We start from the raw sequence: 13429 nt of genomic DNA, 5'->3' as shown, positions 1-13429 counted from the left end.
TTTATACGACTTGAAGGTTAAGAAGAAAGTAGAAAGGATTCTATGAATGAGTTGTAAGAATTGTTAAATGCAGCGAGCGACCAGCCAGTCACTCCGAGGCGTGAGTGAGTGAGTGAATGGACGCATGACACACAGCCAATCCTTGGTGCAAAAGCTGCACGCCCATGAACCGGTAAGGGAGAAAAGACAGATGTGGCGCGCGACACCCGGTGTCAGGCTCGTAGGATTTAAGAGTGTCGTTTGACTTATCGCCGATGAGTTCGGACCAACGTATGACAAGGTTTTGATCCCGACAAGAAGCCTTTTACTCAGCCTGATATTTCGGCGTCATCTGGGAATCATGCTCATCCGGTTGAAATGGCATCACCGTTATTTTGGCTCCATTTCCGACTCCGAGGCTAGCCAGCTAGCTAGCTGAGATTAAGGGTGCATCCATGCGAATGCCCGTCAAGCGATCCTTGAAGGCTTATTGCAGGTTTGTATATAGACACCGTCAACAGCAGGGATCAACTCACTGAAGACTGACAACCTCATCTGCATCATAATATGCCATCGTCAGATCAACAGAAAGCTAGCTCAACTTCGTCCTCTTCCTTCGCGCCAAACACTTCAATCCGAACACCTACTGTATCCTCCTCGGCCCGACCAATCCCCATAGCCAACCTGAACAACCTTTCCTTACTCTCCGAATCTTCCACCGGTTCTTGGGAGAGAGGTAGGATGCACGGGAACGCTCGATCGCCTCCTACGGCAACGTCCCTATTACGCGAATCAGGCCAAGGGCTTTCCGGCGCACCTGCACCTGGATCATCCTCCGCCGCCGTTTACGGAGAACCGACCAATAACATCAATAACATCAATAACACCAATAACAATAGTAATTTGAATAAACCTTGGCCTTCTGATAAAGGCTTAAGTAGACCTGATCCCAGTACGGGCCGAGTGAAATTCCAACCTCAGCCTGATATACCGCATTACACTCGACAACCACGAGAGGGATACGGGTTCCGTCCTACTTCAGGCTCGTCGACACCTACGATTACGACGCCGGCGCAATTAAGTGAGAATTCGCACTCGGAGAATAATCTGAATTACCCGTTCCCGAATACGCAACGACCGAGAACGGATTATAATGACGCGGACGATGATGGGGATGATCATCGGTCTGATGGGCGTTCGATGGATGAGCTCAGAGGCGAAGTGCGCTCGGAACTGGAGAAGAATGGATTGTTGGTCCAAGCTGCCAGGGGTGTTGTTAGTGATGTCGGAGCAGGAGCGGGAGCGGAAGGAGGGGGGATCGCGGATGAAGAGGGATTAGGATGGCCTGGTGAGTTTGTCTTGTCCTTTGCTCTTCGTTCTTTGAATGCGAGATACCTTTGAATCAGATAGGTTGTGCTGCTGCCACTCGGAGGATGCGCTGTCTGAGAATTCCCGATCAATTGAATCATTGATTTCTGACTCAATCATTCTACTGTTTCAATTGATCAGCCAAATCAACCCATTTGCGATTACATTCCTCCCCGACGGAAAAGGCTGCGAACATCCAATTACTCTCTTCGGCTATAAGGACGGTATTAGAGTGTATAGGGGAAGACCCAGATAGGGAAGGATTGCAACGCACGCCCGAACGATATGCCAAGGCTCTGATGTGGATGACCAAGGGATACGAGGAACGCCTGGTGGACGTGATCAACGATGCTGTATTTGCGGAGGATCACGATGAGATGGTTATAGTTAGGGACATAGAGGTGTTTAGTCTGTGTGAACATCATATGGTTCCTTTCACCGGAAAGGTGAGCTCGCGTCTTCATTCACGTACTGCCCACTGTCGTGCTTCGACAAATGAGGGCATGGTCATGAATCGATGGTGCACTGCGGAGGCGGAAGCATAAGGCGGGAGCTGACTCTGACTATGACTGTGGTACTTCGCAGATATCAATCGGATACATACCGAATAAACTGGTTTTGGGATTATCTAAATTAGCTCGAATCGCGGAGACCTTCTCGAGAAGACTGCAGGTCCAAGAAAGGCTCACTAGGCAAGTCGCTCTGGCATTGGAGGAAGCTATCAGACCGAGAGGTGTGGCTGTGGTCATGGAAGCTTCGTAAGTCCAGTCTCCTCTGTCAAGCTGTCGACGTACAAAGTTGACGATAATTTCGTGTCTATTATCCATTCGTAGCCACATGTGCATGTCTATGAGAGGTGTGCAGAAGCCCGGTGCTACGACTGTCACATCCACAATGTTGGGTTGTTTCAGATCGCAACAGAAGACGAGGGAAGAGGTCAGTCTACTGCTTTTCCGACTGAATCCCCACGAGCAAGACCGCTGATGAGTCTCTTGTACAGTTCCTTACCCTCATTAGATCACCAAGTGTCACTCGTCGCTAGTCTCTCGGCGTGTCAACCTTCGCTTCGACTTTGTTCTCATCTTTGTTTTCCTACGTCCACAACGGAATTTGTCCAGGTTTCAACGCCTTCAATTTGTAAAATAGCATTCATCTGTACTGGTCTTATCCCAAATACTTCCGGCTTGGCATCGGTTATGCCGCCGAGTCATATCATATCTGATAAAAGTCATATCATACAAAGTCATCAGGATGTATGCATAGGAACTTGTAGATTCCAGTACGATGCGATGAAGGCGCCTAAGAGTGGATTGACCGCCGAGGTGTCTTTTGTCGAACGATAGGCGCCGGGTATGCCCTTATACGGGTTTACCCGGTATGACACTGGGTGGAGGTATGGTATGGGATGCGCTATCGTGTCGCGATGGAATGCCATTGCCAACGGTGCACCTGACTTCTATTATCGATAGAGTCGAACCAACCTGCATCTTGACAAATCATTAGCCGCTGTCAAACACTCGATGTTCAGAAGCAGAGGATTATTCAAACCTCTGAATCACTTGCAAACAAGCCAACAACTCAGACCATCGTCTGTCAGATATATATCAATCGCTCGAGCGTCGTCGATCAATGTGAGTCCACTTCAGACCTTAGCACCTCAGTCTGCTCGGTAGAGCCGACGAGTAGCTTGTGTCTAGCTGAGCTGATCTGACCTGGTCAATCGTAGACTGCTGCCTCAAGGACTAGTCAGCACACGAACAGAATCAGTCGGGATACCAAGCGATCCTATCAAGCTAGAAGGAACCTTTGCCTGTGCAGACATATAGACGGAGACATGTCGAACACTGCAAGCGGCGGTGCGTCCTCTGCGCCTGATGCAGAGGGACACAGACTCCCAACCAACGTCTACCCAAGTGTGAGCCTTCTTCAGCAACCCATTCCCCAATTCGTCATAACAAAGGAGCATAGACACGTATTACCTCTTTTCCGCATGCGTGCGAGCATGCGAGGGTTATGGCCCTCGTTTTCCACTGCGTATCGAGCCGAGCCGAGCTGAGCTGATATATCACCGAGCACACAGCTCTACGAATTAGCTATCAAGACCGACCTCGTAGCTTCCCCGCCGACCTTTAGCGGAGAAGGTATCATCCACTTGGACATCAAAGAAGATTCCTCTTCTATCAAATTTCATTCACACAAAACAGTCACCATCACCCATATCGCCATCTCCACTTCCGATCTTAAGACCACCTCGAACCTGAACCTCCCGCTCAGCGCTCTGACCCTGAACAACGAGAATGAGGTGGCTACCCTCGACTTGTCTTCATTACCTGGAGGAGGCCTCAAAGAGGGACAGAAGAATACCAAGTTGTTCGTACGATGGGAGGCGGAATTGAAATCTGCTATGCACGGTTATTATAGGTCCGAAGGAGATGCTGATGAGAACGGAAAGAAGCCTATGTGAGGGGTCCTCCTCTGGCGTGACGTGAAGCTCACGCGTCTTCGAAATTGACTGATCCGAAATATGCTTAGCTACGGTCTCACCCAATTCGAGGCTACCGAAGCTAGAAAGGCTTTCCCGTAAGTGCTGAATCCAACTCATTGTAGAATATAAATCATGCTCACGACCACGACCACAGGGCCTGGGATGAACCTCTGGTCAAGTCCAAATTCGCCATATCCATGATCGCCAGAGAAAAGAACACCTCCCTTAGTAATATGCCTCAAATCTCAGAGAAACCCTGGAAAGCGCCATCGAATGCTTCGATTGACAACGTCTTCAGCGAGAGCTACGAACTCGGCTCTTTACTCGGTGGCACCGTTCAGCTCGGCAAGACCGAGGGCGAGACTAAGTTGGAGGGCAAAACTGAAGGAAAGACCGAGGGAAAAACAGAGGGTAAAACCGAGTCCAACGAAGAAGGTTGGAAGATCACCAAATATGAGACTTCCCCTCTTATGTCCACCTATCTCGTTGCATTCGCCTCGGGAGGATTCGCTTCTCTTGAGTCCGCTCACCACTCCAAGTTGACCGGAAAGACGGTTCCACTGAAGATTTACGCTACGAAGGATCAGATCAAACAGGCACAATTCGCCTTGGACATCAAGAAATGGGCCCTACCGGTTTACGAAGAGATTTTCGATATTCCTTACGCTCTGCCCAAACTCGATACCCTCGTTGCCCACGACTTCGACGCAGGAGCTATGGAGAATTGGGGTTTGATCACCGGCAGAACCACTGCATATCTGTATGATCCCGAGAAATCACCTCTTTCCGCGAAGAAGCGAGTCGCAGTAGTTCAGTGTCATGAGTTGGCCCACATGTGGTTCGGTGATATCGTCACGATGAAGTGGTGGGACAATCTCTGGTTGAACGAGGCTTTCGCCACGTTGATGGGAGAATTGGTCATCCTTGACCGAATTTGGCCCGAATGGAAACCTAGATCTCAATTCTTGAAATCCCACTTGCAAGGTGCTTTGGACCTTGACTCCCAACGATCCTCTCACCCCATCGAAGTCGATTGCCCCGACTCCAACCAGATAGCCCAGATCTTCGACGCCATCTCGTACTCGAAGGGAGCTTCCGTATTGAGGATGTTGGCTTCGGTCGTCGGAGAACCTACCTTCCTCAAAGGTGTTTCGATTTACCTCAAGAAGCACATCTACAGCAATGCCGAGACCAAGGATCTATGGGATGGTATCTCGGAAGCTTCGGGTCTTGACGTTGCCAAGATCATGAAGAACTGGACCTTGAAGATTGGTTATCCAGTGATCAAGGTCGAAGAGTCCGGAGATGGAAAGATCAAGCTCACTCAAAACCGATTCTTGTCTACCGGCGATGTCAAACCTGAAGAAGACGAGACTATCTGGTATGTACCTCTTGAAGTAGCAACTTTGGGCTCCGATGGTAAAGTGTCGGTAGACCACAAAGCGACTCTGGAAGAACGATCTTCGACATACGATTTGAAGGGCAGCGACTCGTTCAAGTTGAATGCTGACACCGTCGGTGTCTACCGAGTATCGTACGAGCCCTCTCGACTCGTCAAACTGGGTAAAGAGGCTTCCAAGTTCACCATCGAAGACAGAGTTGGACTGGTCTCTGACGCGGCGAACTTAGCTAGAGCTGGATACGCCAAGACATCCGGATCGTTATCATTGATCAATGAGATAGCTAAAGGCGGAGAAGACGAGTTCTTACCTTGGTCTCAGATGAACTCGGCCCTCGCCAAGTTGTCTGGTGTATGGTGGGAACAAAGTGAAGCTGTGAGAAGCGCAATCAGCAAGCTTCGAATCGACTTGCTCAAACCCCAAGTCGAGAGATTAGGTTTCGATGGATCGAAAGACGAGGCACCGGAGGTCAAAGAATTGAGGGAATTGGTTATTGGTGCTGCTGCTGCTTCGGGAGATGAAGCTGTATTGAAGGAAATCAAAGAACGATTTGCGCCCTTCTTAGCCTCGGGCGACGATTCCAAGATCCCTCCTGATCTCCAACGAATCATCTTTACATACTCCGTGGAACATGGTGGCGTGGCAGAGTACGAGAAGATGCTTAGTGTGTACAACAAAGCGCCGAACCCGTCGACCAAGGTGGATGCGATGTACGCATTGACCTCGCCCAAGGATCAGGGATTGCTAGATAGGACGTTCAAGATGCTGAACGATGGTAGTGTCAAGGACCAAGATTTGTATATCTTCTTCGTGAGTGCCTTGAATCACTATCGCTTGTCCTCTGATTCTGCGACGATGCCCTGTTTCAATCTCGTGTATCCGACGAATGCTTGCACATGCTGATGGCAATGGATTTTTACGCGCAGTTCGGTCTCACCGCCAACAAGTACGCCAGAAGACGACTTGCCGAGTTCTTCGTCAGCGACTTCGATGTTGTGAGTTGATCGTTTCCTGAGCCCATTTCGGGTTTTATGGGTAAAATCTGCACAAGCTAATGACTGGTTCTAGCTCATGAAACGATATCCCGACGGCTACGGTGTGAATTACCTCGTCAAAGGTGCCTTCCAGTCTTTATCGTCTCATGAGGACCTCAAGATGGTTCAAGACTTCTTCAAGGATAAGGGTGAGTGCACTCGGAGTAGATTCCACGGCGGACAATGGCTGATTTGACAATGTTTCGATACATCTTATCCAGATATCCGAAAATACAAATCTGCTGTCGCGCAGTCGTGCGACTCTATCCAGGCGGCTGCCGATTGGCTCCAGAGAGATTCGGAAGATGTGGAGAAATGGCTCAAGGAGAACAAGTATCTGTAGATCAGACACGGTTGATCTTGTTAATCAGGATCAGAACGCAAATTGAGGTTATCTGGTAATTGTCGCATAGTGAAGTAAGGTGGGTCTCATGTGGTGTCAGATAAGTGAAATGAGTAGTATGCAAAATGTAAAAAAGTCTTGTGCGTTGTGAGCGACTTCAGAATCACCTACATCACGTCGTGAGCGGAATCTGAGCAAGGTCGATGAGCTCTTCTTTGTGTTCTGGAAATTGTGCTATCAGATCTCGCTCTGGACCATCGGACAGATCCTTCTGCAATACAGGTGAAACTAAAATCTGATTTGTCTATCTGTACATGCATATGTATTTGTACGAGCTCCCATTTGTATTGTATTTTACGAAAGGACGCTTGGCTCAGACCTCAAACGATTTGAATTCGATTGTTGCGCTGGGTTTTTGAGAATTGATATAACACATTGTAATATTATTGGATTGAGCGAACATCATGAATGATCACCCTTACCCGTCCTTCGAAGCTTGTCGCTCACATCGATGGGTGTTGTTGTTGTATATTCGTGATTTGCTATTGCTGTTGGTCTTGATGGAGTTGAGTCGTGTATGAAGAGATGGGGATGTCGTGCTTCTTCTTTGATGGTACGTTGTAAGTCGAGTCAATCGAGCCAAGTATTTGAGAGTTGGAATTGATTGATCTCGTTTGATATTCGCATCTCATTTGGGCGTTTGCCCTCTCCTCCTGCTATCCTCCCCTCTCCTCTCCCGTATTCCTTTCCCTTCCCCTTTCCCTTCCCCCTTCTCCCTCCTCCCCCCGCCTCTTGCCCCTCCCCATCTTCCCAGCGTCCCTGCTCACATACCCCTGCCCCGTTTCTTTTCGTCTTCCGTGTCCGCAGCCCTCTCCCCTATTCCCCCTACCTGCCGCTCTCCGCCTTGTCTCTCCCGAGCTCGCCGCTTACAGCCCGCCCCAAATATTCCTAATCCCACATCTCATGCGTTCTCGCATTTCCGGTGGACCAAAACTCGACCTTCTATGATCCCATTATAATCGTTATTGCCATCGCTATACAAGCCAGCGAGACGTAGGGCGATAACCTTTCTCCTATCCTGGCGCACTTGAAGAACAATCCGAGGAATCTGGGTAAAATTGAGATCATGTTCAGTAAGTATCAGCTAGGATGAATCGTAAATGACGACGTGATCGTGGTGTATTACCAGGTAAGAAAGCAGTGAACGGAGCGGAGCGGAATGGAGCAGAGACAGATCACAGACCACAGACCACAGACCACAGACCATAGACTCACCCCTCTCGATTCCTATCTACTAGACCGGGGGCGGTACCTCGCACATAAGTGCATGTGCAGATCATCAATAATAGCACGAGGAGCAATGATTGGAAGTTGAAAAGGGCGGACTACGGTGTGTCAAAGGGGATTTGGTGGTCAATATTCACTCTTGCTTGCTTGCTTACTTTGTCATGATGACGATGGATGAGAGAGCAACCATACATGAAGGGTAAATACGCACCATTTTATCAAGCTATTTATCCTTGATTAAGCGTTATTGCTCTACCCAATGGTCGTCAATCTTCACCTTTGAGCTTTATGATTTTCCTTATGTCAAGCAATCCTGGACACCGTGCTCGACACACTGGTCTCGTCACTCTTGACGCCGGGCTTGGGTTAAAGTGGGATGCCCAATTTGTTACTCTTCCGCTTGCTCGTATCGCGCTGCTGCTTGTCGTCGTTGTTGTTCAAAGCAGACACGTCGAAATATCAAGATGACGAGATGAATACCAACACTTGAATGGTGCACCCTCGCATAGGCGCCTGTAGCGGAGATCGCCGCCATTATTCTTGATTGAGTGATGTAATCCAAGCGCGACCGACTTTATCACGTTGCTTTCTATTTTCTTCGTCTTCATCCTCCTCTTGCTCTATACGCTTCGCCTGAGGCATCGCATCGCATCAAAGTATGACCTGCATACCCGCTCACACATAGCTTGAGCCATTGGAATTGAGATGACACCCTCTTCGAGCTCCAAAAGCTCAGGGAAGGGCTCATCAAGCTCGTCGAGCTCGAGAAGCTCTGCTTCCAATGGCACGAAATCTACCTCGTCCTCAGCACCAACGAGGAAATTGAGTAGTATGAGCTCGGTAAGCTCCCTTCATTTTCGACTTCTAACTGTACATCCCTCCTTTGATCAGTCATAGCTCATGCAGTCGTCTACAACAACAGTTCCAGCCCACGCTCAGCTTTAAGACAACGCCAAAATCGGTCCCCTCCACCTCCTCACCTGCATCCTCGTCCGCCTCGTCCCGTCCGTCTGCGTCAAGCTCAAGCTCAAGCTCCAGAGATGAAGTTGATCGCAAACTCATGCCGCCGCCTCCGCCAGGCACCAAGCTGAAACCTTCGATATCCCCACAGAAGGCGAGTAACGGAGATGTCAAAGGTAAAAGAAAAGAAGAGCCAGTCGTGGTTCTTGATGATGACGAAGATGAGGAGATGGACGGGTCATATCGCCCTGAAGAAGGTGAGTTGCTCCGGATTCATCACACATATGATCGCAGCTGATAGATACCCAGTTGATACAGCTCAAATGTGGACTGAGCTGTATGGACCTACACATGAGGTATGTTTCGCATGCATGACCCCTGTGATGTTTAGCTGATTATAATGACAAACTGCAGACCGAGCTGGCACCTGGAAAAGCGAGGATAGCCAAAGTCAAGAACTGGCTACACGAATCGATATTTGGATATCCGTTTGACGCCCAGCCTCCTCCCCGCAGTGTGAATACAGATAAAATCCGGAAATACAAGGTATCTCAGCTATTGTTATGCACTCTGTGGATGATGAGGAACGCCCAGCTGATACTGAATATTCCGATAGAGGGTGCTATTCCTGAGCGGTCCTGCAGGTGTCGGCAAGGCTACGACGGCCAGACTCCTGTGCGCAAGTCTCGGAGTAGAAATCATGGAGTGGGGCGAGAGTGTGGAAGAATGGAGTTTGGGTGGTGGAATAGGTATGTCTCGAAACAGCTGTTGAGGTATCAAAACTCAGTCTTGGTTGACAAGCTTGAGCAAATAGATAGAGAATCCGCGATCTCGAAATTCAACTCCTTCATCTCGCGAAATTCTTACCCATCCTTATCTATGTCATCCCAAACTTCCGCTCTGCAGTCGCCAGACAACAATCCACGCATAATACTCTTGACGGCTTTACCGAATTTGTCTCACGTCGCTACCCGAGAAGCATTCCACGCATCTCTCTTGACCTTTTGTCAGAACTTCAATAGCCTGAGCTGTCCGATGGTCATCGTTCATAGCGACGCGGGCTCTGGAGGCCGGGCGGAGGAAAGCTGGATGGACCGGGAACGAGGGGGACGAGAAGGGTCACTCGAAGTTCTCGGCAGGGAAGTGAGAGATGGACCGTGGTGTCAGGAAATCGAGTAAGCCATCTCTATGAGGTACCATTGTCTTTGTCTGAACAGCTCCGGCTAATTCGCTGTGGGACCGATAGCTTCTTACCGCTCGCACCTACTTTCCTTAACAAAGCGCTCCTTCGGGTGTTGCAGACTGCGATACCCCGAGCGCTGGATAGACCTTCTCACGCAACCATTCAACTGATTGCTCATTCCTGTAACGGCGACTTGCGGTCAGCGATCAATTCCCTCCAGCTGTTATGCGGCGGCAGAAAAGAAAATAAGAGTAAGAAGAGGAAAGGGAGACAAGACGAAGCAGACGAGGATCTTGGAACCAGGAAACGCGGCGCAGGTAGGGGAAGTCGAGGCGGGAAGGGGGGTAAGCTGGATGTAAGCAGGGATCTGCGAGCTGTGTGAGTTGCTCGCAGTCACAGATTGTTATAACTGGTCTAACGAGTTTGTATAGGCTCGATGCTGTCACGAGAAAAGAACAGTCTCTGAATCTGTTCCACGCGCTGGGCAAAGTCCTGTATAACAAGCGTAAGTTGACAAACGGAGGAGTGGAAGTTGAGATCTCGGCTAAGGTTTTAGTTGTATCACAGGACTCGATGATCCGAATATGGAAGATGAAGATGAGGAGCTGCTTGAGCGCATCAGGAAATTGCCGGCCGATAAACCGTTACCGAATCATCTGCAGGGATTCACAAGGCGGAAATCGCTGGTTCAGATGGAGGTCAGTTGTCTCATTAAGTATACTGCCTCGATGCGGCTTGAACGACAACTGACTCGTCTGTCACAGACATTTATCCCTACCATACCCATCGACGCATCGTCCTTCGCTCTTTGGCTCCATCAGTCAGTTCCAAACTACTGCAATGAGATCGAAGAGGTTTCTGCTGGCTTGGACGCGCTTTGCTCAGCCGATATCATGCGGACGGATGACGATATAGTACGTCAGCTGCGGATATGAGTGTGAAGTTCAGCTGATAACAATAACAATCAGTGGCAATCCAGCACTCAAGCCATCGCATATGCCCTGCACCTCTCAGTCAGGGGCATACTGATGTCTCTTCCCAGTCCAGTACCGAGGTAAGCTGGCGTCGGCATTCCTACTTCGGTCCAGCTTACCAGTGTTTGAAATCATACAGGAGATCGCAAAAAGCCACCAAGCCTCAATTCTTCGAGTCTTACAAGCTCGAGCGGGACAACACCTCTGCGCTCGATCATGTAGCAGGTTATATCACCAAGAAAGGTATCTCAGCTAGCAATGCTTTCGCAAACGGCGAAGCACGCGATGAAGGTGTATGGGGTGGGATGTATGATAAGAGGGTACTCGCTGGCGAGCTGGTACCTATGATGGTGAAATTGCAAATCCTTAGCGCGAGTGAGTGTCTCAGCTGCCAGAGGCGATCGACTCCTGCAGCTGATAAAAATTCACCAGAACCTATTTTGCCTTCATCTGCACAAACATTATGCTTGCCGCCTTATTCCTCGTTTATCAGGAACGGCGTCGAGCTTACGGCTAAAGACGAGATTGACATGGATGACGAGTACGAAGCGTCCGCTGCGGGAGATGATGGATTGGGTAATATCGATCAGAGTCATACTCAAGCATGGGACGATGAGCCTGATAAGAAAGAGGAAGAGGAAGATTGGTTGGTGGATGACGATATTGACGATTTTGACTAACGAAGGGATCACGAAGAACCAAGAACCCAGCACCAGAGATCGTAGATTTGTAAGTTGTAACAAGCACATTATCCTGCATTCTAAGTTTACATCATGCATTTGTGTGTATTATGCTTTGTATTGACACATGGTAGCATCCTTTGCAATGGTCTTACGGAGCTGCCATGTGACTTGGCCCGTGCGCAGAAGCATCTGGTTTATCGTTACATCACATACCTTGCTCTCTCGTCATCTCAAAACTTCTCTCTTCTTCTATTCTCCTCTCAACATCAAGTTAAAGAGCATCTTCCAGTATCACCAATCGATAAGACGTTTGGCGGTCTTTTAAGATGTTCAACAGGAAGAGGAAGGAAAGAAACCCGATGGAACTTCTCATCGATCAGATGACAGAAGAGATTCTCGATCCTGGAGGAGTGAAAGCGGCCCAACGAGCTGCCGATATGGAGGAAGACAAACGTAAATCAGAAGAGATCCGAAGACGTATTGATGCAGGTGACCTTCAATCATATCCACAAGCCCCCAAGAGACGACGAGCATACAAGCCGAAGAAACAAGATGGAAATCACTTACTCGTCAGCTTTCAACCGGTAACACTCAAACGATTCATCCAACATGGGCATCTCTTTATCGATTTCATACGACTTGAACACCCAGAGCTCATACCCACCTCTGCAAGTCACGATCAATTGGCGGAATTGCTGGAAAAATGGCTTGTTCACTCGATCTTTCAATCGCCAGGAAAGACACCTCTATCTCAGCCTCAATCTCAACCTCAACCTCAACCTCAACCTCAACCTCAACCTCAACCTCAACCTCAACCTCAACCTCAATCTCAACATAACTCGCCAATCACCGACAAATCGGTCAAGGTCGTACACAAGTACATCTCGGAAACCGCTTTTCATCAACTCGAACGCTCTGCGATAATCATGGTAAGTGTCCATTCATTCTCGCATCAAATCCTTCACAGTTAGTCAGTTAACCAATTCAACCCACATCACTCTACTGTAGCTTCGTCTGATGTGTCCCCGACCTTCGAAAGACGTCTTCGATGCTGCTGCTGGAAGTATCTCTCGCGTAAGTGTGAACGTACCAGCGTGGAGGGGTGGCGAGCAGGTGCCCAGTCAAGCTGTCTACTGTAGGGTCACGCGAACTAATCGTCAATCGTCTTGGTCCTACATCCCTTAGCTCGTATACCACTTCATCGGCCTCTACGACTTATCAAGGCCACCCGACGACGCGGAAGGTCACGATCCAACGGCCTCAGACATTCAAATTTCGATCGACCATCTTCTCAGAGACGGACACGAGCACGGTACGAACGAACGAAGAAGCAAGAACGCCGATGGTCGCAGTGAAAACGATCGTGAAGGTGTGATGAGGATTACTCGTGTAGACGCAGAGCAAGTTCAAACTCCGGAATCATCGCAAACCGTTGTCAACCAAGCTGGCGAAACTCTCCTTCCTTGGTTATTGAAGGACGATAATCAGGTCCTCAAAGTGGATTTTGCTGAAGTTCAAGGCTTGGGCTCGAACTTTGCTGATAATTTCAAAGCTTTCATCGAGAAGTTGCAGGGGAACGCAGAAGGGCAATTATCGGATGTAGCGAAGAACAAGGCAGGCGGTTCTAAGAAGCATTAGTATGTGTGGATCAATAGAACACTTGAGTCGGTGTGATGAACGGTATATAGTATCGTACGGGTGGCCATCCTGAAGTGAAAGCAGTCAGGTAAAGA

At 49.0% G+C, this 13429-nt stretch overlaps 4 protein-coding genes across 4 annotated transcripts; all 4 read left to right on the top strand.

Annotated features, from left to right (window-relative positions):
- Nucleotides 1–546: 546 nt before the first annotated feature.
- On the top strand, nucleotides 547–2389 carry I303_103486 (GTP cyclohydrolase I; the record flags this gene model as incomplete). The annotated part of the gene is made up of 5 exons (XM_018406830.2): nucleotides 547–1327; nucleotides 1489–1793; nucleotides 1933–2105; nucleotides 2181–2283; nucleotides 2348–2389. 5 exons carry the CDS (start codon nucleotides 547–549, stop codon nucleotides 2387–2389), a joined length of 1404 nt encoding a protein of 467 aa, XP_018263638.2.
- Nucleotides 2390–3181: 792 nt separating this feature from the next.
- On the top strand, nucleotides 3182–6609 carry I303_103485 (uncharacterized protein; the record flags this gene model as incomplete). Its single annotated transcript, XM_065968764.1, has 7 exons — nucleotides 3182–3262; nucleotides 3428–3807; nucleotides 3880–3927; nucleotides 3987–6042; nucleotides 6159–6227; nucleotides 6301–6415; nucleotides 6488–6609. 7 exons carry the CDS (start codon nucleotides 3182–3184, stop codon nucleotides 6607–6609), a joined length of 2871 nt encoding a protein of 956 aa, XP_065824836.1.
- Nucleotides 6610–8601: 1992 nt separating this feature from the next.
- I303_103484 (uncharacterized protein) lies at nucleotides 8602–11693 on the top strand (the record flags this gene model as incomplete). Its single annotated transcript, XM_018406828.1, has 13 exons — nucleotides 8602–8736; nucleotides 8819–9113; nucleotides 9175–9212; nucleotides 9271–9402; nucleotides 9473–9605; nucleotides 9671–10031; nucleotides 10103–10417; nucleotides 10471–10544; nucleotides 10607–10737; nucleotides 10804–10953; nucleotides 11008–11093; nucleotides 11153–11388; nucleotides 11446–11693. 13 exons carry the CDS (start codon nucleotides 8602–8604, stop codon nucleotides 11691–11693), a joined length of 2334 nt encoding a protein of 777 aa, XP_018263636.1.
- Nucleotides 11694–12022: 329 nt separating this feature from the next.
- On the top strand, nucleotides 12023–13334 carry I303_103483 (uncharacterized protein; the record flags this gene model as incomplete). Its single annotated transcript, XM_018406827.1, has 3 exons — nucleotides 12023–12625; nucleotides 12705–12770; nucleotides 12882–13334. The coding sequence occupies 3 exons, from the start codon at nucleotides 12023–12025 to the stop codon at nucleotides 13332–13334; spliced, it is 1122 nt and encodes a 373-aa protein (XP_018263635.1).
- Nucleotides 13335–13429: the final 95 nt, after the last annotated feature.

This window comes from Kwoniella dejecticola, chromosome 4 (genome assembly GCF_000512565.2).
Source record: "Kwoniella dejecticola CBS 10117 chromosome 4, complete sequence".
In the NCBI taxonomy this organism is placed as follows: domain Eukaryota; kingdom Fungi; phylum Basidiomycota; class Tremellomycetes; order Tremellales; family Cryptococcaceae; genus Kwoniella; species Kwoniella dejecticola.
This window is presented reverse-complemented; position numbering and strand designations above follow the sequence as displayed.